General features: G+C 43.0%; 2 protein-coding genes across 2 annotated transcripts in view; both read left to right on the forward strand.

Annotated features, from left to right (window-relative positions):
* The first annotated feature begins 1,244 nt into the window (after positions 1 to 1,244).
* Positions 1,245 to 21,153, forward strand: LOC308653846 (protein C3orf33). Its single transcript, XM_081302588.1, has 5 exons — positions 1,245 to 1,428; positions 3,472 to 3,531; positions 10,461 to 10,608; positions 16,005 to 16,165; positions 20,375 to 21,153. Exons 1-5 carry the CDS (start codon positions 1,285 to 1,287, stop codon positions 20,774 to 20,776), a joined length of 915 nt encoding a protein of 304 aa, XP_081158714.1. The 5' UTR covers positions 1,245 to 1,284; the 3' UTR covers positions 20,777 to 21,153.
* PLCH1 (phospholipase C eta 1) overlaps positions 16,036 to 22,082 on the forward strand; it is a 215,821-nt gene continuing 209,774 nt past the window's right edge. Inside the window, exon 1 of the mRNA XM_081302587.1 lies at positions 16,036 to 16,165. The gene's annotated coding sequence lies outside the window, so the exon portion shown is untranslated. The remainder of the gene's footprint in view (positions 16,166 to 22,082) is intronic.

Genomic DNA, 22,082 nt, shown 5'->3' on the forward strand with positions numbered 1-22,082 from the left:
GTAGATAGGACATTCTATATGGTTATTTGCCCTGTGTATATATCCTCTTTAGTGAACTGATCATGTTGTTGTAGGGACAGATAAGGCATGGCACCAAAGATAGCAGGAAACAGTTTTATTTGGCTGCAGCCAGGTTCAGAGGGCACAGCTTTTACCGTAATCAATCCCCTGAACCCCGAGTTCAGGTAATTTCAGAATTTTATACCCAGCATGTAAGGGGAGGGTCTCAGAAGTTCACAGTCTGCAGAAGTTCACATAAAGCAGCTTTTTTTCTTTCACTGTTCTGGGAAAGTTGTCCTTGAAGGGACAACACCTGAGAAGGGGAGAGAGCTTCTTCTCTCCTTTCTTTCCTCCCCCTGCAAGCTGTTACCATGGAGCCCAATTGGTAACTTCTCTTATCTCAGAAATGTAGACATCTTTGTGAGGCTCCAGCTCAAGACCAGAGGCCTTGTTTACACATTTCTGTACATACAAACTACTATACTGGATGCATGTTTGTGAAAAACTAGTAAGGGGTGTCCAGCACCTGGAGTGCTGATTTCTTCCAGGCTAGCAGCCAAGTAAAATAGGGCAACATGAAAATAGGAAGTTTATCTATATTTAACTCTTTTGTAGAGACTCTTTTGTTGACAGTCCTAAAATCAGCCATGGTGAAGATTTCTGGAGAAGCCTAGTTAAGATTTTCTGTGGAGAAAGGGGGTGCCACTACAAGGGCTTTTGCTCTTATTCTAATTGCATTTTTGCTGTTTTACTATTGGACATTGAGAGTGCTTTCAATATTCTAAATGCGTCCTTTATTAGAATTGTGGTTTGCCTATATTTATGGTATATATATATATATATTTTTTTTCTTTTAATTATGCCATTTATGAGGGTCTTTCACAGAGCTAAAGTTTTAAATTTTTGTGACACCTAATTTTTCAGTTTTCCTTTTATGGATGGGTTTGTGGTGTCAAGCACAATTCAAATACAAGAAATATGTATGTGGTTATATTTGGGGGCGGTGGAAGGAATTAAGTGCTTCAACTTCCTTTCCTGCTGGCACCTGCGGAAACCAGCGGTAGGTTTAACTGAGGTCACAAACTGTCACCTCTGCTGGGCGGCAGGAATGCTTGCTCACCCCTGTCCCCAGGGCCTGGGAAAATGCGGATCCTGCTCCAGGCTTGTGAGGAGCCTTCCGCCCGCGCGCGCCCCCTGCCGCCGCCCAGGAGCACCGTGGCCCCAGAGGGACCCGCCCGCGCGCGTCCCCTGCCGGGGCCCAGTAGCACAGCGTGCGGCAGCGACATGGCGGGGCAGTCCGCGGGTCTCGCATCACAGCCGCCTGAGTCGCCTGAGCCGCCGGAGCCGCCTGAGCCGCCCGACGCAGCGGCGCCCAACGCGGTGGCGTGGGTCTCTCAGTGGGCGGACAACCACCTGCGCCTAGTCCAGGTGCCGCGGCGCGGTCGGGAGCGCGGGGCCTGCGTGGGGAAGTCGGGCGCGGGGAGGGCTGGGCTAGTACGCGATGTGGCCGGGGACCGGGGACCGGGGACGCGGGCAGCCACAGCCACCCGGCCTGGAGCGATAGCCGCCGAGCTGGGGAGGCCAGGGCGCCCCGCGATTCCGGCACAGCGCCTCGCGGCTCCGCCCCGCCCTCTGCTGCCCGGGAGCGCGCTCAAGCTGGCGCGCAGAGGGAGCGGGGGCTGCGCAGCGGGCGGCTGAGGCCTGGCCCGGGTCCTCCGAGCGCTGGCCACCGTCCCTCCCAGCGCTGGCCGCCACCCTGGGCCGCGCGCGCCGCAGAGTGGGGGAACCGCGGCCTTTTTGTGCTTTTTCTTTTTCTTTTTCATATATATAATATAATATATATGAATATATATATATATATATATATATATATATATTTTATAAACCTTTATTTTTAAAATTTATTTAAACGCGGTGCTGAGAATGGAACCCGGTGCCTCACCACACATGCCAGGCAGGTGTGCTGCCGCTCAGCCCCAGTCCCGGCCCCGGGCCTTTCTGTGATTTTTCTTATAGATATGGACCATAGTTTCTCAAACGCTGTAACTATTCACCTATTACTTTTTCTCCAAAGAATAGAACTTTCTAAATCAAAACACACACACACACACACACACACACACACACACACACACACACACTTTTTATTTTTAGTTACCGGAGGTGGTCTATTTGTCGCTCCGTTTACGATTCTGCAGGTGTCCCACATCTGGGCGGATGGGACCTGACCCTCTGGCCTTGAAAGACACCCTGGAGCAAGTGATAAAAGCCACAGAAGAGTCCTGGGGCCTGACGTTTGGGGAGGGAAAAGTGGTCAGGAGAGGCTGAGAAGGAGGAGCGGTGGGCACAGGAACCCAGATAAACTAGGCGGCCCCAGGAAAACCAGGCGGCCCCAGGAAAGGAAGGAATGAGAGCTGGTTTTAGAAGGAATGATTAACTTAAAAATGATTGAGCTTTAGGATGGCTCCGCAGCCAGGCAGCGTGGGCCATGTCTGTCTACAGTCCTGGGGCAGCACCGTGCTCAGACTACCACTTAGTAAGTGCTAGATAAATGTACTTAGCCTCCGTGAGTGGATCTGATATATGTCAATCCATGAGGCCTTGTCTCTTGCGGTTCACTGGGAATAGATGCGTGATTATTTCAAATTAAAAATTGGCCTCAGGGATGGGATGGGAGTGAGGCTCAGTGATCACGTGTGTGCTTAGCATGTGCAAGGTCCTGGGCTGCACGCACACAGATTGCCTCAGAAGGGTAGTGGGAGCAAGCAGTATTGAGTTAGCACATAGGTTAAGTTAGTTCAAACTGTCCCCTGTGAATATTTTTATTCTCTTTTACTATGCACTAGTTGTAGTTATTGAAAAAACAGTATGTTAGACTCTCACTCTTTTTGAGGGAGTCTATATTCCTATTTTTTTTTTTAATATTGAAGTCCTTTAGATCTACTTCAGTTTAAATGAATCAATTTAAAAGCGTTACTGGGCTGGGGTTGTAGCTCAGTGGTAGAGTGCTTGTCTAGCATGTGTGAGGCACTGGGTTCAATCCTCAGAACCATATAAAAATAAATAAAATAAAGGTCTTAAAAAATGAAAAAAAAAAGCATCACTAAGTTTTCTCCATCATTTACCCACATGTCTTTGTCAAGATGCTGTATTTTAATGTTTTAGTGTTAAGGTTTTCCTACCAAATAGTTAAATTCTCACCATGAATGCAAGGTTATGCTCACAATGGTGGGCATAGAACAGGAAGTATTAGACCCTTTATGATTCCAGGAATTGATGGGTGAAGTAATACTATCAAGTTACCATGGGAGCTGCAAAAAGACAGAGAGTAAGGGTGGCCAGAGTTTTGGGAAGAAATGGGCCATCACTGGGAGGATGTGCATTATTTGCATGGTTTTCCCTCTTAATTAGCACTTTCACTATTGTGACTGAGAATTACTGAGAATTAATCATTAAATCTCTTTTCCGTAGAACATCAGCACTGGAATGGCCATAGCTGGAATAATATTATTTGTTAGAAGTGTTCGACTGGTGAGTTGAAAAATGAAAAAAAGACAATAGGCGATTTATTCTCACTTTTAAATAGTTTTTATCTCAAGTGGCGTATTGTTTTGTTACTTGTATTGGAAGCTTTTAAATAGTATTTTACAACAGTGGGCGAATTTTAAGATCTTGGTGTAAAAGTAACATGCACAGGATTTTACAGAAAGTAACTGTAGCCTGTATTTCCTTAATCACTTCTCTTGCACTTACATATGAATCTGAGCCAGGTATGGCAGCACACACCTGTAATCCCAGCGGCTTGGGAGGCTGAGGCCAGAGGATAGCAAGTTTGAGACCAACCTCAGCAACTTAGCAAGGCCCTAAGCAACTTAGTGAGACCCTGTCTCAAAATAAAAAATAAAAATGTCTGGGGATGTGGCTCACTGATAGAGCAGTCAATCTCCCCAACCAAAAAAGAGAGAGAGAGAGAGAGAGAGAGAGAGAGAGAGAGAGAGAGAGAGAGAGAGAAAAGGATTAGTTTGTTAAAATGTTATAATTACTAAATTTGCATTCCAGACACTGTGAAATATCTTAAAAAGCATTTTCTACAGTTTAATTATGTCCCTTGGCATAATTAAACTGTAGAAAATAATTTGTGCTTTCAGATTTTTTTTTTAAATTTTGTTGACAGGGGTGCTGGGGTTGTGGCTCAGTGGTAGAGCTCTTGCCTAGCATGCACGAGGCATTGGATTTGATCCTCAGCACCCCATAAATGTAAAATAAAGATATTGTGTCCACCTAAAACTAAAAAATAAATATTTTTTAAAATTTTTGTTGTCATTTTGGCCCTTTTGACAATGCTTTAATCGTAGACATGGTGGAAATCCATTTGATAAGTTGTATTGGTCAATCTTTCATCACTGTGACCAAAATACCTAAGTTAATTTTGGCTCATGATTTCAAAGGTTCAGTCCATGGTAGGTTACCACCATTGCTCTGGGCCCAAGATGAGGCAGACCATCATGGTGAAAGGACGTGGTGGAGGAGTGCTAATCTGTTCATGGTAGCTGGGAAGCAGAGAGTGGGGGAAGGGACCATAGGGAAGCCCCCAGTGACCTACGTCCTCCACCCACACCCCACATGCCTACAGTCACCACCCAGACAGTCCATTCAAACTAGGATGGACTGATTAGGTTACAGTTCTCACAATCTAAGTCCAGATTGACAAGTATATTTTTTTCAGTTTTTTTTTTTAATCGTGGTAAGATAATTTATATCTTAATCACTTCTAAATGTACAGAAAGTTCAGGGGTATTAAGTACCTTCTTATTGTGTGTGATCATCATCACTTCTTTAGAACTTCTTCATCTTGCAAAACCGAAACTCTATACCCATTAAACAATAGCTCCCCTTCTCCTGGCCCCCAACCCCTGGCGACCATCATCCTCTTTCTATCTATGATTTTACTAATCTAGGACCTCTTATAAGTGGAACCAGACTGTTTTGGGGGTTTCTTTTTCTTTTTCTTGATTGTCTTAATTTACTGAGCATGATGTTCTCTGTCTTCATCCATATTGTAGCATATATTAAAATTTTTTAAGACTTCTCATCTTCTGTGGTATATGTGTGTACCACATTCCTCTGTTGATGGGCACCGGATTGCTGCAACATTTTAGCTATTGTGATTAATGCTTTGACCAACAATGTACAAATATCTCTTTGAGATCCTGCTTTCAATTCTTTTGGGTCTGTACACCGAAGTGAATTTGCTGGATCATATGTTAATTGTATTTTTAATTTTTGGAGGAACTGCCATTCTGTTTCCTGTAGTGGCTGCGTCATTTTACGTCCCCACCAGCTGTGCATGAGGGTTTCCATTTCTGCACATTCTCATCAATACTTGTTATTTTCTGCTGTTTGGATAGGAGCCGATCAAACGGGTACCAGTGATTTTTTTTTTTTACTGTGGTTTTGATTTGCATTTGCATTTCCCCGGTGATATTTGCATTTCCCTAGTGTTGTTGAACACGTTTTCATGTTTTTTTTGGCTTTCATATATCTTCTTTGAGAAGTGTTTATGCTTTTTGCCCATTTTTTTAATCCAGTTGCTTGGTTTTTGTTGTTAAGTTTTAGGAGTTTTACATATTTTCTGAATATTCATCCCTTACTTGGTATTTGATTTGCAAATATTCCCTTCCCTTCTGTAGATTGTTTTTTCACTCTTGACAGCATCCATCCAGGGGAGTTTTAAATTTTTCATGAAATCTGATTGGTCTGTTTTTTCCTGTATTGCCTGTGCCTTTGGAGTCACATCTGAGATAAATCATTGCCAATTCAATGTCACTAACCTTTTTGTCCTGTATTTTGTTTTAAGAGTTTTGAAGTTTTAGGTGTTCTATTTAGATCTTTAATCCATTTTAATTAATTTTTGTAGGTGGACTAAGAAAAAAGAAAATAGACTCGAATGACTAATGTCAAATGAAAGTGGGTATATTACTACCAATTCTACAGAAATAAGGACTATAAGAGAGTACTGTGGAGCTGGGGATGTGGCTCAGTAGTAGAGTGCTTGCATAGCATGCACAGGGCCCTGGGTTCAATCCCAAAAAATCACACACACACAGACATACGCACACACACAAAAAATAGAGTAATATGATACATCAAATTGGGTAATGTACATGAAATGAATAAATTCCTAGAAACTCAAAGACTGAATCATGAAGAAATAGAAAATCCGAATAGACCTATATAGTAAGATTAAATGAGTAATCACAAATCTCCCAAGAAAGAAAAGCACTGTTCTTGTTGGCTTCACTGTTGAATTCTAGCAGGCATTTAAAGAACTAAGCAAACCTTCTCAAACTTTTCCCCAGAATTCAAGAGGATAAATACTTGTTAACCAGTCTTTGAAGCTAGCATTCCACTTATCCAAAAGCCAAAGAAAAAAAACACAAACCAATATTCCTTGTGAACCTTATGCAAAAATATCCTCAACTGAATGCTAGCAAACCAACTTCTACCTTATACTAAAAGGATTATGCATCCTAACCAAGTGGGATTTATTCCTGGAATGTAAAGATGGTTCAACATACAAAGATCAATCAACATAGTACACCACATTAGTTGACTGTGAGGGAAAAAATAGGTGAAAAAGCACCCAACAGCTAGGAATAGAAAACGTAAAAGCCACACCATGAACATCATACACAGTGGTGAAAGACCGAGAGCTTTTCCTCTTAGATCAGGAACAGGGCAAGGAGGCCCACTCTTGCTACTTCTATTTGGCATATTTCTTTTCCTTGCCTGATTGCTGTGGCTAGAACTTCCAACGTTTTGTAAATATAGTTTCATTTAATGCTGATGATGGTCCTGTGAACAAGGTAGTCTTTTTTGGTACCTAGGTAGATGAGGAGCTGCATGGATACTTAGAGAAGATCATCCCTCATAGCTGGATTTCAAGTGTGTGTCTTCTTGAATTTGAAACCCTTGCATTTTCTTTCTGTGGGAAGCTTCCAGCTTTATCCATTTGTCCTCAGGACATCTCCTTCAGTGTCTGAAGCTCAGACACCGCATTTCCTTTCTGCCTTTTCAGGAGGCTGGCAGTGTTTATCACAGGTTCAGGACTTACTTCCTTTCAAGGTGTCCTCCCATGTCCCTGTACTTTGGATCTTTTCCTTTTAGCCCCTTAGCCTGGATCCTTTACCTGAGCCTGAGCCTGGTTGTATCTTGCTCGCTGCTGTTCCCTGGCTGTTTGGTGTAGGGCGTGTCCCAGCAGCTCAGCCTTGAGCTTCCTACTGCTGCAGGATCCAGAGGAGCAGAGGCCCAGGGTCTTTCTCACATAGAAGGTGAGCTCCTTGAGAGCGGGAACACAGAGCTCCATTTCTCTTCCCTCCCTCTGCTCCTCTGTGAGTTCTAAACTCCATACCTGAGGCGTGTTTGATTGTAGTCCTACGTCCTGTAGTCCTGTAGCAGCGACCCCTCAGAGTTGAGAGGCAGGTTCTTGAAGATGTCTTTAAGGCCTCTCTGCCCCTTCCTCGCACTCCCTGGGCAAGATGCTCTTGGCTCTCTACTGGTGTGGCTTCTGGCTCTTTTCCCTCCCCTTTGGCCTTGTTCTGGTCTGTCAAAGCCTTGACCAGAGGGCTGATTCAGGGAATTCACTCTGTCTTCTCTTGTTCTGGGTCCTGTTTCTAATGATGGTGCCCCAGGTTGAAAGTCTTTATTTTGGAAGAAGGGAGTGGGTTGCACTTTTTTTTTTTTTATGTTTTCTATTTTGCCATCTTTATCACACTTCGTCATTTTAAGTTCACAGTTCCTAAAACCTCCAAAGCTTTTTTACATTTTCTGCTATAAATTAATCCTTGCTCCTTCTTCATTAGCTCCAGGGCAAACATTCATATTTTGGGTCATTCTGGTTGCTGAGAGCCCTCTGAACACTCACTGGGCCTCTGGTGTTACGTTCCTGCCGTCCTGATGCTGGGTCCTGATGAGGCACTCAGGTGGTTGGTGGCTGTATCAGACTGGAGAGGACCCTCGTCAGAGTTCCACGGCTTGTTTCCCCAGTGCTCCTGCCCATTGCAGTCTCTGAGTGATGTCCCAGCCTGAGAGCTGTCTGACGTGGTGACATCTGACCCACGATGGTATCCTCCATTTGCATGTCATAGGCAACCGTGTCAGGAGACCCAGACTCTGGTTTGATTTAATACTTTCCCTCTTATTTATATTCTGCATATTCCACCATCTCAAGTGAATACTGGCAGTAGATCTAGAATCTGCTTCCTCCCTGCTTCTTTTTTTTTTTTAATTGATTTTATTTTTTTAAATACACGACAGCAGAATGCATTACAATTCTTAATACACATATAGAGCACAATTTTTCATAAAGAATGTTTCTTTCATAAAGACTGTTCACGCCAATTCATGTCTTCATACATGTACTTTTTTGCATTACAATTCTTATTACACATATACAGCACAATTTTTCATATCTCTGGTTGTATATAAACTATGTTGACACCCAATTTGTGTCTTCATACATGTACTTTGGATAACAATGTCCATCACATTCCACCATCCTTGTTAACCCCCTCTCTCCTCCCTTTCCCTCCCACCCCTCTGCCCTATCTAGAATTCGTCTATTCCTCCGATGCTCCCCCTCCCTACCCCACTATGAGTCAGCCTCCTCATATCAGAGAAAACATTCGGCATTTGTTTTTTGGGGGGATTGGCTAACTTCACTTAGCATTATCTTTTCCAACGCCATCCCTTTACCTGCAAATTTTATAACATTCATTTATGTTTGATCTAGATTCACCACTGAGTAATGTTTTTCCACAGCTGTTCTCTCTCCCTCTGCAAAACCATTTGGAAACAAGTGTGGATGTACCCAGGACCTCTTCTCAATGTACTTCCTAACAACAAGGATGCTCCCCTGTGTGCACATTGACGTTATCACTTTTCTTACATTTAACATTCTTGTCATGATATCTTCTAAAATATAGTTCATACTCTGATTTTCTTAAAAACGCCCTTAATTATTGCATTGTCAAAATCCAAAATTTGGTAAAGAATCATACATTGTGGACTGGGAACATAGCTCAGTTGGTAGAGTGCTTGCCTTGCATGCATAAGGCCCTGGGTTAAATTTCCAGTTCCACACAAAAAAAGAATCATACATTGTAACCAATTCTGTCTCATTAGTCTCTGATTCTAGAATATTACTCCCACTTGCTTTTCTTTCAGTTTTTGTCTCATGATACTGGCGTTTTTGGAGTTCATGCTTGTTGTCTTGTAGAATGTCTGATGTTCTGGATTTGTCTGTTTCCTTATTAAATTCAATGTATATACTTTGGTGGTAGTGTGTACTTTCTATTTTATTTCATCAAGATTCATAATGCCAGTTCACCCTATAATATTATGACTTAATAAAACTAGCAGTAATCTCTTAGTATCCAATACCTAGCCCAGCACATATCCAGATTTCCTTAATTGTCACATGGTGTCTTTTTAAAATAGATGATCTAGCCAAGAATGGTAGCACATGCCTGTAATCCGAGCAACTCAGGAGGCTGATGCAGGATGATCAAAGTTCAAGGGCAGCCTCCGCAACTTAATGAGGCTTTCAGCAACTGAGGCCCTACCTCAAAATAAAAAATAAAAAGGGTTGGGGATGTGGCTCAGTGATTAAGTGCCACTGATACCTAGTACCCAAAATAAGTCCCTCATACCAAAAATAAATAAAATAAAAATGGATGATCTGTCCAAATCAGAATCCCAAGGTTCCATACATTATATTTGTTGTATTTCTTTAGTCTCTTTTGTTTATAACACACACGCACACGTACAAGCACGCACAACCCTTGTTCCCTCAAGCCATTGATTTGGTAGGCAAGCACCTAATTTATCTGTCACAATGCTCCACACTCTGGACTTCTCTGCTGCATTATTCTTATTTTTCAAAGACATTGGCTCTGCTTTACCATCTTAGGAAGCTGGGTTCTAACATATCCTTCTGTCAGGCGAGGTCCCTAACTAGTCATGATGGTGAATGAGGCTTTTACATTGGGAATGTAGAAGTGTCCACCACCCCAGACTTCCCCTTGGTGTTAGGGATGGAGGTAGATTCCTAATGATGGCCTTTTTTCCCTTTAAAACAAAAACAAAAAACTTTGGCTTTTAAATGAGAAGTGTTGTTGGTTAAGGGTTTTGTCTGATTTAATTTGACTCAGCTGTGTTTAGGTTTTAGGCGTAATGTCTCATATAAAGTAGTTTGAAAGAGAAAAATAGTGAACAGGGAGTTCTGATGTTTCTTTGCACACTTTTAATTAAATCATGCCTCAGTATTAATATGAAATTAAGAACTAAATTTAAAATTTTCAATGTCTTCTTGTTAAATATTTAAATGGCAATTTCACACTTTTGGATTTTAAATTAAAATGATATTAAAAAATTGTGTTTTTCTCTTTCTAAATCAACAGACATCAAAGTTTACACACTCTTCAGATATCCCAGTAGAATTTATAAGAAAGCATGTTAAACTCCGAGGACGATTACACCGGATAACTGAGGATGGTTTAGAAATTGAACATATTCCTATTACTTTGCCTCTCATATCTTCATGGAGAAGTAAGTAAGATGCAAGAACAAACCAAGTAACTATTGCAGTTATTACTATTATGTGAAATAACTAGGTGGTATTTAGAAAATAGCAAAAAATGTCATTTTAGTTCCTATTACCCTCTGTGGCCCATGAGAGAACGTCCAAACCGTGGCCTGAGGTGAGAAACTCTTTCTTTGGCTCCGTGTTTCCTTCTTCTCTTCCTTCTCTTTTTATGAACTCCACAGTCTTTCAGGGACTGGGCTCTTCACTCCACATGTGCTGGCCATCTGCTGGGTCTGGGCTGAGCTCTGTACATGCCCAGGAAGCAAATCTGGCCACCCAGCCTTGGTGATCTGGGCGCTGGTGGTCCTGGTGGAAGACAGTGGATGACAGGAAAGGCTGTCCTAGGCCCTGTGAAGGAACGGAACAGGTCCTGGGGGCCATGGGGACAGGGGCAGCTACAGGACAGAGGAGTCAAGAAGGCCCCCTGAGGAGGAGCACTGAAGAACCTGAGGGCTGCCACCAGGGCAGAGGGCATCAGCTTGAAGTTTTGACAAGATGCCTGACCTGGCTGAGGCACAGGGAGGAGGGAGTGAGAGGAACCAGGGGGGCCTTTAGGGTGGGCACGAGCCAGGTGGGTCTTGCCTCTCCCTGCGCACCTTTGGGAAACCGTTTTAACTCCCTGCGGAGCTGTCCTCTATTGGAGCTGGCCTCTTCCGTGTTTGCTATGACAAATGCAATATGACACTCGCCTTTTCCTGTAGTTATGTTTCACTGAACTACAAGCCCCTGATGGGCAGAACCTTCTCCTATTATCTTGATATTCAGGCACTAGAAAAAGACAGAGAGAACTGGTAAAATTTGTCAAATGAATTAATTTAGTTCTACTTAAAGATCTTTTTTTTTAATTGGTTGTTCAAAACATTACAAAGCTCTTGACATATCATATTTCATACATTAGATTCAAGTGGATTATGAACTCCCATTTTTACCCCAAATACAGATTGCAGAATCACATCGGTTACACATCCACATTTTTACATAATGCCCTATTAGTAACTGTTGTATTCTGCTACCTTTCCTATCCTCTACTATCCCCCCTCCCCTCCCATCTTCTCTCTCTACCCCATCTACTGTAATTCATTTCCCTCCTTGTTTATTTTCCCATTCCCCTCACAACCTCTTATATGTAATTTTGTATAGCAATGAGGGTCTCCCTCCATTTCCATGCAATTTCCCTTTTCTCTCCCTTTCCCTCCCACCTCATGTCTCTGTTTAATGTTAATCTTTTCTTCCTGCTCTTCCTCCCTGCTCTGTTCTTAATACTATTTTAATTTCATGAAGAAAAATGTTTTCTTTTCTTTTTTTCTTAAACTCTGTTGTCAAGGTTCAACTAGAGGAATAAGGTGAATTCTTTGCCCTGAACATACCTGACACCTCAGTTCTTTCAGTGAGCCAGAGGGAACGTGCACAGCTGGAGGGGGTCTTGCCTGAAGGGGGCCCAAGGGCTCTCAGCTCTGAGCGGGGCTCATGCCTCCCCAGGCAGTGCCGTGCAGTTCTGGAACAGCCTGGCTCTGGGAACCAGACCCCTTCCCCTTGTTTGCCTGCCTGGCTGGGCCTGACAGCAGGCTGACCTTCATGCCGGGATCCGTGGCCCTGCAGGGGCATAGGTGCTCAGTGTTGTCAGTGGGTCTTACACAAATCATAGTGTGTCCCTGTGACTCAGTGCCCAGAACCAGAACCTTAGAGATTAAAGGGGTCTGGGAAACCCCAATGCCCGAATGATTTCCTCCCTATGGTTTTAGTATTTTCTGTGGAGACTGGCATCAGTCACCTTCCCACCGCTGCAAGGGGATGTAGCCGAGTGGCAGAGCACCTGTCTGCCTGCTCCAAGCTGAATTCCACCCCACACAGGGGTGTTTATGTGTGTGTGTGTGTGTGTGTGTGTGTGTGTGTGTGTGTGTGTGTAAGACCTGCCCATGGCCTAACCTCGTCCCATCAGACCCCCCTCTCTTAAAGGCTGCCACCTCCTGATAGCACCAAGCTGAGGATCAGCCTTGCACCTAGAGGCCTTTGGGGGATCTTCCATTCCCAACCTGAAGCAAAATTAAATGTCCTGCATAATAGCCATCTAGCTAATAATGGATAAAATAAGCCAGAAAACATTTTCGGTGGCTCTGTCCAGAGTTCCGGGTGTAGCCAGTACAAATTAAGGAAACAGACACATGTGTTCCACCTCCCAATAGATGCCAACCACCTGTCTCTTATGGTAACACTAATTCCTGTTTGGGGGACTGACATATATTGCTTGCTCATATAAGAAAGATCATTTTGCGTTTTCAGAAGTGAAACCTAGTTACGTATAAGTTGGTGTTGGAACTAGGAAGTTCTAGAGCAAGCACATTTTGAATATGAGACACTGGAGCATCTTCTTCTTCCTCTAAAGCTGGGCTGTGGCCCCATGGTTGAGTGTTTGCTGCTTTCCCTGCTTGTGCTGTGTGGCCTGTGTGGTAGAAATGGGCCTTGGCGTGTTGTGAGCATGTGACCCAGGCCCTGATCCTGAGGCTGTAGTCCCAGGTTTGGTTCCAGTGCAGAGGTACCTGGCCTGGGGGACACGCCCTGCCTTTGTTCCTAGTTATGGTTTCCACCTCTGCCCAAAAGGGACTTAGAAGATGGCCAGGACCCCTTCCTCACGACTCTTCTGTCCCCCATTGCCATGATCTTTTCCTTGATGTATGTGAATGAGGAGGAGCAAACACATACTCAGCTTCAAATCTTTGAAGCAAAGCAGAAGGGAGGCTCCAGGGATGGAAAGGACCCAGCAGGAGGGAGGGAGGGAGGAAAAGAGAGGGAGGAGGGCAGTAGGACCCAAGTATGGTCTGGGCATGGATGAAGTCGTCATAACAAAACCCAGTATGCTGTGCAGTTGACATGCTCTAATAATTAGAACTTTAACAAACAAATATATAATATTTCACAAACTGAACCCTTTGGGATGCTTGGTCCCTCCAGCAGATATTTAGTGCTTGCTTCCTTTCCTATGTGGCCTCAGTATGCAATGGGCAGCCTCTTCCCATGATCACAAAACCTGCAGTGTCATATGGAAACTATCCACAGCTTCTCTTAGCATTGGTGTTTAAAAAAAAAAAAATTGACATGAGTACATGACACCAGGGTGAGACTCCTGTCTTGTCAAGTTGTTGTCATGGATTCATTTATACTATTATAACTGTGTAGCAGTTGTACACAGTTGTTGTATAACTGTGAGATTGTTTACAACAAATCCATTTTTACATCATGTGCTGTTTTTCCAGAAATTAAAAATATTTAATCACAAAGCTTCCTACCCATCTCTGGAAACAGAAGTGTGGAGACTCCTCAGTGGCAGCCTCCCCTTGGTCTTTCCTTTACTTGACATACTTCCTGCTCCTTCCCTGTTTCTGTATTCGCTCCCAAGACCTGGTCCAGCCTTCAACCTGCTCAGTGGCTTCAGCATCTTCTTGTCATCCCACCCAGTATGCACTGGGCTTTTTAAAAAATGCTTGCAGAAAAGATTTGTTGAAGGGCTGGGAAGATGGAAGGGTTCACATCACAAAAACAAAACTCAAGTGCATGGAAATGGAGGGAGACCCTCATTGCTATACAAAATTACATATAAGAGGTTGTGAGGGGAATGGGAAAATAAACAAGGAGAGAAATGAACTACAGTAGATGGGGTAGAGAGAGAAGTTGGGAGGGGAGGGGAGGGGGGATAGTAGGGGATAGGAAAGGTAGCAGAATACAACAATTACTAATAGGGCATTATGTAAAATTGTGGATGTGTAACCGATGTGATTCTGCAATCTGCATTTGGGGTAAAATTGGGGGTTCATAACCCACTTCAATCTAATGTATGAAATATGATATGTCAAGAGCTTTGTAATGTTGTGAACAACCAATAAAAAATTAAAAAAAAAAACAAAAAAAAAAAACAAAAACAAAACTCAAAAGTCATGGATTAGAAATCATAGACTTCTAAAAGTAACACTTGCTTTTCCAAAAAAACTCCAATGTCTTGGTGGAACCGCACTGTGGGTCTGTCTTACCTAATGCATAGATTTGCTTCTGGAAGATTTCTTGTTCAGTTATTATTGACCACTTCATGTTTTAAATGCTCAACAGGGAATTTCCTTGTTGGAGGGAACTCAGTGACCTTTATCAAGGGAGGACTTAGGCATGAAGACTCAAGGTCTAGTTGGAATTTGAGTCAGACCATTCACTTCCTGCTCTGGTCTCACATTGTGGGGTCTTTTACAGGAAGGTGGCTGGTGGTGGTGGCTTCTAAGGGGGTTGGAGGAGACCTCTGAGTATTTAGGCTTCTCTTGCTCATTGGGTGCCACCTCATCTTTCATTGCATGTTCTACTTTAGTTTAATTGGTATATTTACCATATCACAGGCTCTTGCAAAGAGTACATTCTCTTTCCTACACCTTTTGATGTTTCTCTAGCTGAAACCCAAGGTGACAGTTTTAAGATGCCCATGTTTGAAGGAGAATGTATGTCCAGTGTCACATAACAGGGTTCTTCTTGAATGCAAATAGTATTTTTCCCCTAGAAATTAGATGAGCAGAACTTTCTACTTTCAATCACTTTATAAGTGATCTATAAATGTTAAATATATAATTTCTTCTTTTTTTTAAAGACACTAAATTTTTAAAAATTCCTTTTTGGAAAGTTACAAACTTTTTTATTAAAATAAAATTCTAAGCAGGTCACGGTGGTGCATGCCTGTATTTCCAGCACTGGGGAGGCTGTGTCAGTAGGGTCTTGAGCCCAGAGCTGGAGGCCAGCCAGGGCAACAGTGAGAACCTGTCATCTAAAAATAAATAAATAACAGATAAATACATTTTGTTATTAAAGTTAAATTGGTTAAAAGTTTATGAAGGGTTTGGATAAATAGATCTTCATACTGAATATAAATTGACAAAATTCTGATTGGAAGTCAGTTTTGCAAACTATGAAAAGGTGATAATAACGTTGATACAGATCAGTACTCCAGCCCTTGTAGCTAAACCCTTATCAATGACGAAGCTATTTTTACAGTGCTGGGGTAGCAGCAGCCTGTGTTACTAAACCGAATGCCCTTATCTAGCTTTATGTGCACATCTGTAGAAATGCCTCCGGAAGGTTGAAGAAGATGGTTAAGTGGTTTAAATCTCCTCCTACCCTGGAGCTTTCTGAAATGGTTTTTAAAATTCCTCCATCTGTTATACATTTGTATTGTTCTGAAAGAAAACTTGAACATAAAACTAGGTGAACCTGAACTTAGAGTATTTATAGATAGGACAGTGTTTGGAGTTTCTCTGGGGGTGGGGCAGACAGCTGTGGGACTTGCTTTTGCAGCCTGTTCCTAATCCTACTCTCCTCTACCTGGCCTGCTCAGAGGAGCCCCAGGGCCTCTTGCTGGTGAGGCTGGCGGGAGTGGCGCTCACGGAGCCCGGGAGGCTGTGGCTGCAGGAGGAGCTTCGGCCTTCCCAGCTGCTGTGGTTCCAGTTGCTTGGGAGGGAGGACGAGACACTCTTCTGCTACCTCTTAGTGAATAAGGTAAGAAGTGTGAGCAGTAACTAGCAATCTTCTGTGCTTATTATCCATATGTAAGTAATTAACTATAACTTTCAATATGAACGGGACTCAGCATTTTGGTTTTTTGAGCTGTTGTGAATAGTGACCACACATCGAGAACCAGCTGTTTCACATATAAATGTTACCAATGTTATGTGTCTGTTTTATTTATTTTTTTTTAATATTTTTTTTTAGAGAGAGAGAGAGAGAAAGAATTTTTAAATATTTATTATTTTAGTTTTTGGCGGACACAACATCTTTGTTTGTATGTGGTGCTGAGGATCGAACCCGGGCTGCACGAGTGCCAGGCGAGCGCGCTACCACTTGAGCCACATCCCCAGCCCTGTTTTATGTTCATTATTGAAAAAATGGAAATTTATTTCTAAAGACACCCTTTGAATCATTAGTGACATTGACCCTGGTAATTGAGAGTATTTACACCTTCGCAGATGTGCAGTGCCTCAGGTCACCATGCTGAGTGGCCGGTGTCAGCTGGGGGACATGCGGTGCTTCTGCAGGTCAGCACTGCTCAGTCTGGTCCAGTTCCCTGCCTTGTCAAGCGGTGGAAACTCAGAAGCTGCATAAATGAAAACGCCGTCATCTGGGGCCTTAGTAATTGCAGTTTGGAAACACAGCCTTGGTCAGCTCTGAGTCACCCTTCAAAGAAGGAAGGGAAAATGGGGGCTTATGTTGAGCCGGCAGAGCTGATTTATTACAAGAGAGTAAAAATTCTGTCCTGAGGAAGCTTCTCTTGAGTTGAGAACAGGTGCTGTGTGACAGGAACTGTGCAGCCATGGAGGACGAGATGCGTGTGCTTCGCACAGGGTCTGTGACATGGGTCCAGTGGCCACTCATGAGCAGGCTGCCTCTGGCACAGCCTGAGTGTGTTCCGGTGCCCTGGGGTTCCCTGGCTGCAGCTGAGTCCCATGGAGGCCCTGCCTCCATGGCCCCCAGACTCCAGGGAGTCTTTCAGCCTGGCGTCTCTCATGGTTTTTCACAGTTGGTGGAGATGTCATGTACCCTGTCTTTTGACACTAGAGCCAAGCATTTTAATTTCTGGCCCGAGGCCAGTCCTCTAAAGAGCTCCTCAGAGCTTTCTCATCAGTGTAACGGGTCAAAGCCTTGTGGGAAGGGGGTCCTGGAGCCTCCTCTCTGCCGAACCCCTGTCCAGGGTCTATGACATGCTTTTTCTTTTTTTTTTGGCGGGGAGTGGGGGGCAATTGCAGGATACTGGGGATTGAACTCAGGGTCATTCGACCACTGAGCCACTATTTTGTACTTTAATCAGAGAGAGGGTCTCATTGAGTTGCTTAGGACTTCACTTTTGCCAAGGCCGGCTTTGAATTGGCAAACCTCCTGCCTCAGCCTCCCAAGATGCTGGGATTACAGTCATGTACCACCGCGCCCCACACATGCTTTCTTTTGATGGGCAAAGCTAGCTATTACTCCTTGGTCACTTCAGTGACATTCAGCTGTTAAATTATAATTATGATTGTATAATTTAAAAAGAAAATTATAATTATGAAGACTGTAACTACCACGGAGTCCTTTAAAATAAAAAGGCCCAGTTTCCCCAATACCCTGATAAATTGTTTTTCTGCAGCTAAGTTTCCTTATGCTGAGAATGGAAACTGAGGAACTGGCCTCAAGGCCTGGGCAGCACAGCAAGGCAGGACCTGGAACTGTGACCTGCCCTGGGCCAGCTCTGCCTAGCTCAGCATGCAGGTGCACTTCCTGCCTCGTGTCCTGCTGTACCCTCCCCTCTTCTACCACTGCCCATGTCTCTGGGCCCCCTGAAGATGCAGATCTGATCCGTCTCCCTCCCCTGGCCTCTGCCTCTCCAGCTTCAGTTGAGTTGCGAGCAGCGCAGCTTTGGATTCCAGGAACGGCGATGCAGAAAAAAGTTTATGGCTTAATATTTTTTTAAAAACAGAATACAAAATTGTACCCAAACTGATTTCTGACTGTTTTCAGAGCCTGCCCATGTGGGTGTTCACTGAAGAGAGAGTGTGGGAAAACGAAGTGGGAGAAGTGCAGTGGCAGGGGGAAGAGCAGGGTGTCTTAGTTTTAAAGTCCTTTATGAGGGACTGGGGGTATGGTTCAGTTGGTAGAATGCTTGCCTCTCATGTACAAGGCCCTGAGTTCAATCCCTAACACCACAAAAAAATAAAAACATTACTCTAATTTCACTGGTTAGTTATATCATATAAATATGTATTTAACATATTTAAAAAATAAATAAAGTCCTTTATCATATAACACATAATATGACATTGTAAATGTGACATTGTTAAGGCAAGATTGCAATAAATCACGGAGTCTGTGTTAAACCAGGAGACGGAAACTTTATTCACCATTTGGCGGTTTGGATCCACCAGCTGGTGGGCCAAGGGGTAGGCTGCAAGTCTACACCCTTCGACCCCCTCTGGGGTTTGAGTACACCTTTTATAGTTCAAAACCATGTTAAAGCATAAGTGGCTGTTGCTATGATTCAAAACTATAAACAAACATCATGAGATCTAAAATAATAAGCAGAAAAGAATGGGCCAAAATGTCCCTAGTTGTGTACAAGTATAGAATGGTTACTAAACTCTAGACAATCAACCTCTGACAGGGTACATTGTCCAAGAAAAATGGGAATTGAAGAGAGAACACTTCACATTGTAAAAGAATTGCCATTTTGTGTTGCCAAACATGCTATGCTAAGCAACAGTTGATGGGAAGAGGCACGGCTTTCCCTGGGAGAAGCATTTCTTCTGTACGAGGGGTCTCAGAGCAAAATGGAGTCTGTTTGGTCATTGCTCATATAGCCTGGCCCATAACAATATGTCAAACAAGATCAAGGAAATAAAGTCAGAGGAAAAGGATTATGATTTTAAGCCCGGTGTGGTGGTGCTTGCCTATAATCCCAGATACTCAGGCTGAGGCAGGAGGATCAAGACTAGCCTCAGCAATTTGAGGAGACTTGCTTCCAAATTAAAAAAATTTTAAAAGGCTGCTGGGTGCTGTGATGCACACCTACAATCCCAGCAGCTTGGGAGGCTAAGGCAGGAGAATCACAAGTTCAAAGCCCACCTCAGCAAAAGTGAGGTGCTAAGCAACTCAATGAGACCCTCTCTAAATAAAGTACAAGAAAAAAGACTGGGGATGTTGCTCAGTGGTCAAGTGCCCCTGAGTTCAATCCTGGTAACCTCCCAAAAAAGTATAAACAAAAATAAAAAAGGCTGAGGATGTAGCTCAGTGGTAAGCACCCTTGGGTTCTATCCCCAGTAGGACTAAATAAATGAATGGATGAAAATATTACTTTATTTCTTTATATGGTCTTATAAACTGTTTCCTGGTTTAAAATCTGGAGTTTTCACATTTTTAGAACTTAATTGTGAGAGCTGGGATTGTGGTTCAGCAGTAGAGCGCTTGCTTAGCACAGGGGGGGCGGGACCCAGGTTCCATCCTCAGCACCACATAAAAAAAAAAAAGGCATTGTGCTATGTCCATCTACACCTAAAATATAAATATTTTTTAAAAAGAGAGCTTAATTGTGAATTACTTGTCTAAAGGTAAGATTATTTTATTAGATTAAAATCCCACAAGGACTATAAAAATTGCTAAACAGGATCTCTTTCATATGATGAATTACTGGGGAGGAAATCCATTTATCCATTTTCTTTAGGAAAACATCCCCAACTCTTTCTTATTTTTTATTTTGAGACAGGTTCTCAAATTAAGTTGCTGAGGCTGGCTTTGAACTTGTGATCCTCCTGCCTCAGCCTCCTAAGCAGCTGGGATTACAGGCATGCACCACAGAGCCTGGACTGTTTTTTAATTTCTTTAGTTTCTTTTGCTTGCTTTCATCGAGACTCCTGCTTCCTGCCCCACCGTCCCATAAACAGCACCACTAAGCCAAGAAAGTATGTTCTATGCCTGGCTGCTGCTGCACCTCTTTGGGTTAGAGACCAAGGAGTTGTGCAATCCATCTTATATAGGGAGTACGTTGACTTTGAGCAAGGTTTTCTTCTGTGTAATTCTCAAATTTAGCAGTAGCTATTTTAAGTTCTTGACCCTTTTGTTAGACAGTTTGGCTTTTTTTTTTCCTAGAGGACTAAAATTGATGAATGACTGATTTTAAGGTAAATCTGATGTTATGGGATAATAATAATTTTCTTAAATAATTGTAATTTTTTTTAATTCAAGGGTAGATATTTTAGTGTGAATCTGAATGAAGAGATTTTGAGAAGAGGCCTGGGCAAAACTGTCCTTGTGAAAGGGCTAAATCATGACACTAACACCTATTGGAAAATTCACAGAAACTTACTTAAAGCCGAATTAACAGCCTTAAGAAAAGGAGTAGGAATATGGAAGGAAGAATCTGAAAAAGAAAGTTACTTGGAAAAATTCAAAGACTCCTGGAGAAAAATATGGAAAAAAGACAGTTACTTGGAAACAACTGGAGCAGATTTCAACCTGAAAAAAGACAGTTATTATGACAAATTCAGAATGACTTATGAAATGTGGAAGGACAGCATGAGCAACCACTCCTTAGTGCTGAAAATCAGAGAACTTCTCAGTTGCTTACACTTTCGTAGAAAAGGGTGAAACAAATACACAGGAGATCCAGAGGCAACCTGTGAAGACTAAGATGTAAATATGTGCCCCTCTTTGAGTTGAATGAAAATTTCCCCAGATGATCAAAGTTGTGTGTGTTGGCATTTAAACATTAAAACAATTGCTGTTGTAAGTATAATATCAAACTTGATTTAAATAAGTTTTGATTAATATGCTGTAGGAAAAACAAAACAGTAAAAGGTTACCAACATGAAGGATGTACATAATGCTTGAAAAGAAAGAAAAGGTTAACTACGGGATGTTGGGTTGTTTTGGGCAGCCATACTTAATTTTTGTTGAAAGGATATGTGCTTCCTTTTTCAGTTTTATCAACTTTCATTATATAATAAAGGAATTCTTCCCACCTGTGTCCAAGGCTGCTCTCCTCACAGCTGCTTTCTATCTGTGAATCTGGGTCAGTGCCAGGACAGGTCACAGAGACCACCCTGGTAATAAAGAAGGGCTAATTTATCCCTGTTGTTTGAAGCAGGAGGGGACATCCTGGAGGGGACATCCGGAGGAGGATAACAAGAAACCAGGTGCTGAATGCAAAGAACCAGATGCCTGTGGACACTTTGGGTTCCTGAAGCTGGGGTACTTAACTGCCCTGTTTCCCCCAAGTTGCCACCCCCCACTTTTTTTCTTTATCTTAGTCAGTTGTATCTGGGCCTCACTTTGACCCATCCTTAATTCCTTTATGCAAGGATATCAAGGACTCTCACAGCCTCAGTTAGGGTTCACTTCCCTCCTGAGGACCTCTTTGGGATGCCTGTCCCAGGGACGGTGACATGGACACCTTCTTGAAGGCATGTGATCTCTGGGTGGCCAGACCCAGCTGGCTGGCAGCCATTGCCAGGACCCAGGACGTCGCCTTTTGGCTTCAATTCTGAACTGTAGCCTGGCTTGTCTGAAGGACCGAGGGCAAGATAAACAGGTGACTGCAGAGAAGGTGGCTCTCTGTTACAGGACATGGTCATAATGTAGCCATTTGAAAAAGTGAAAAAGTCCCTTTGAGGCCAAATTTTTTACCAAAGCTTAGGTTCTTTGCCTTTCTCAAAGAGAGGATTTACTACTCCTTAGGCCTTTTGGGATTCAAAACATATAACCCAAAATATATCACATTGGTGTACTTGGTATTTTAAGCCAAAGGAATTGAGGGAACTGCAGAAACAAGAAGGTCACTCTGGGACCATCTCCCACCTTTCTTCCCTGAAAGGGACCATAAAAGAGTTCTCTAAGCTGTCTTCCCTGAGGTAGGGATGGTCCTGCCCTGGAACCGCAGGCCCAGAAGAGTTTG

This window comes from Spermophilus citellus (genome assembly GCF_964194105.1).
Source record: "Spermophilus citellus genome assembly, chromosome: 7".
Classification (NCBI taxonomy): domain Eukaryota; kingdom Metazoa; phylum Chordata; class Mammalia; order Rodentia; family Sciuridae; genus Spermophilus; species Spermophilus citellus.

Bases quoted from the DNA above. Each gene is read 5' to 3' on its own strand.
- LOC308653846 (XM_081302588.1), top strand. From the start codon at position 1,285: ATGGCGGGGCAGTCCGCGGGTCTCGCATCACAGCCGCCTGAGTCGCCT. The intron at 10,609-16,004 runs GTAAGTAAGATG...TGGCCTGCTCAG, and splicing joins TCTCATATCTTCATGGAGAA to AGGAGCCCCAGGGCCTCTTG. The intron at 16,166-20,374 runs GTAAGAAGTGTG...TTTTAATTCAAG, and splicing joins GCTACCTCTTAGTGAATAAG to GGTAGATATTTTAGTGTGAA.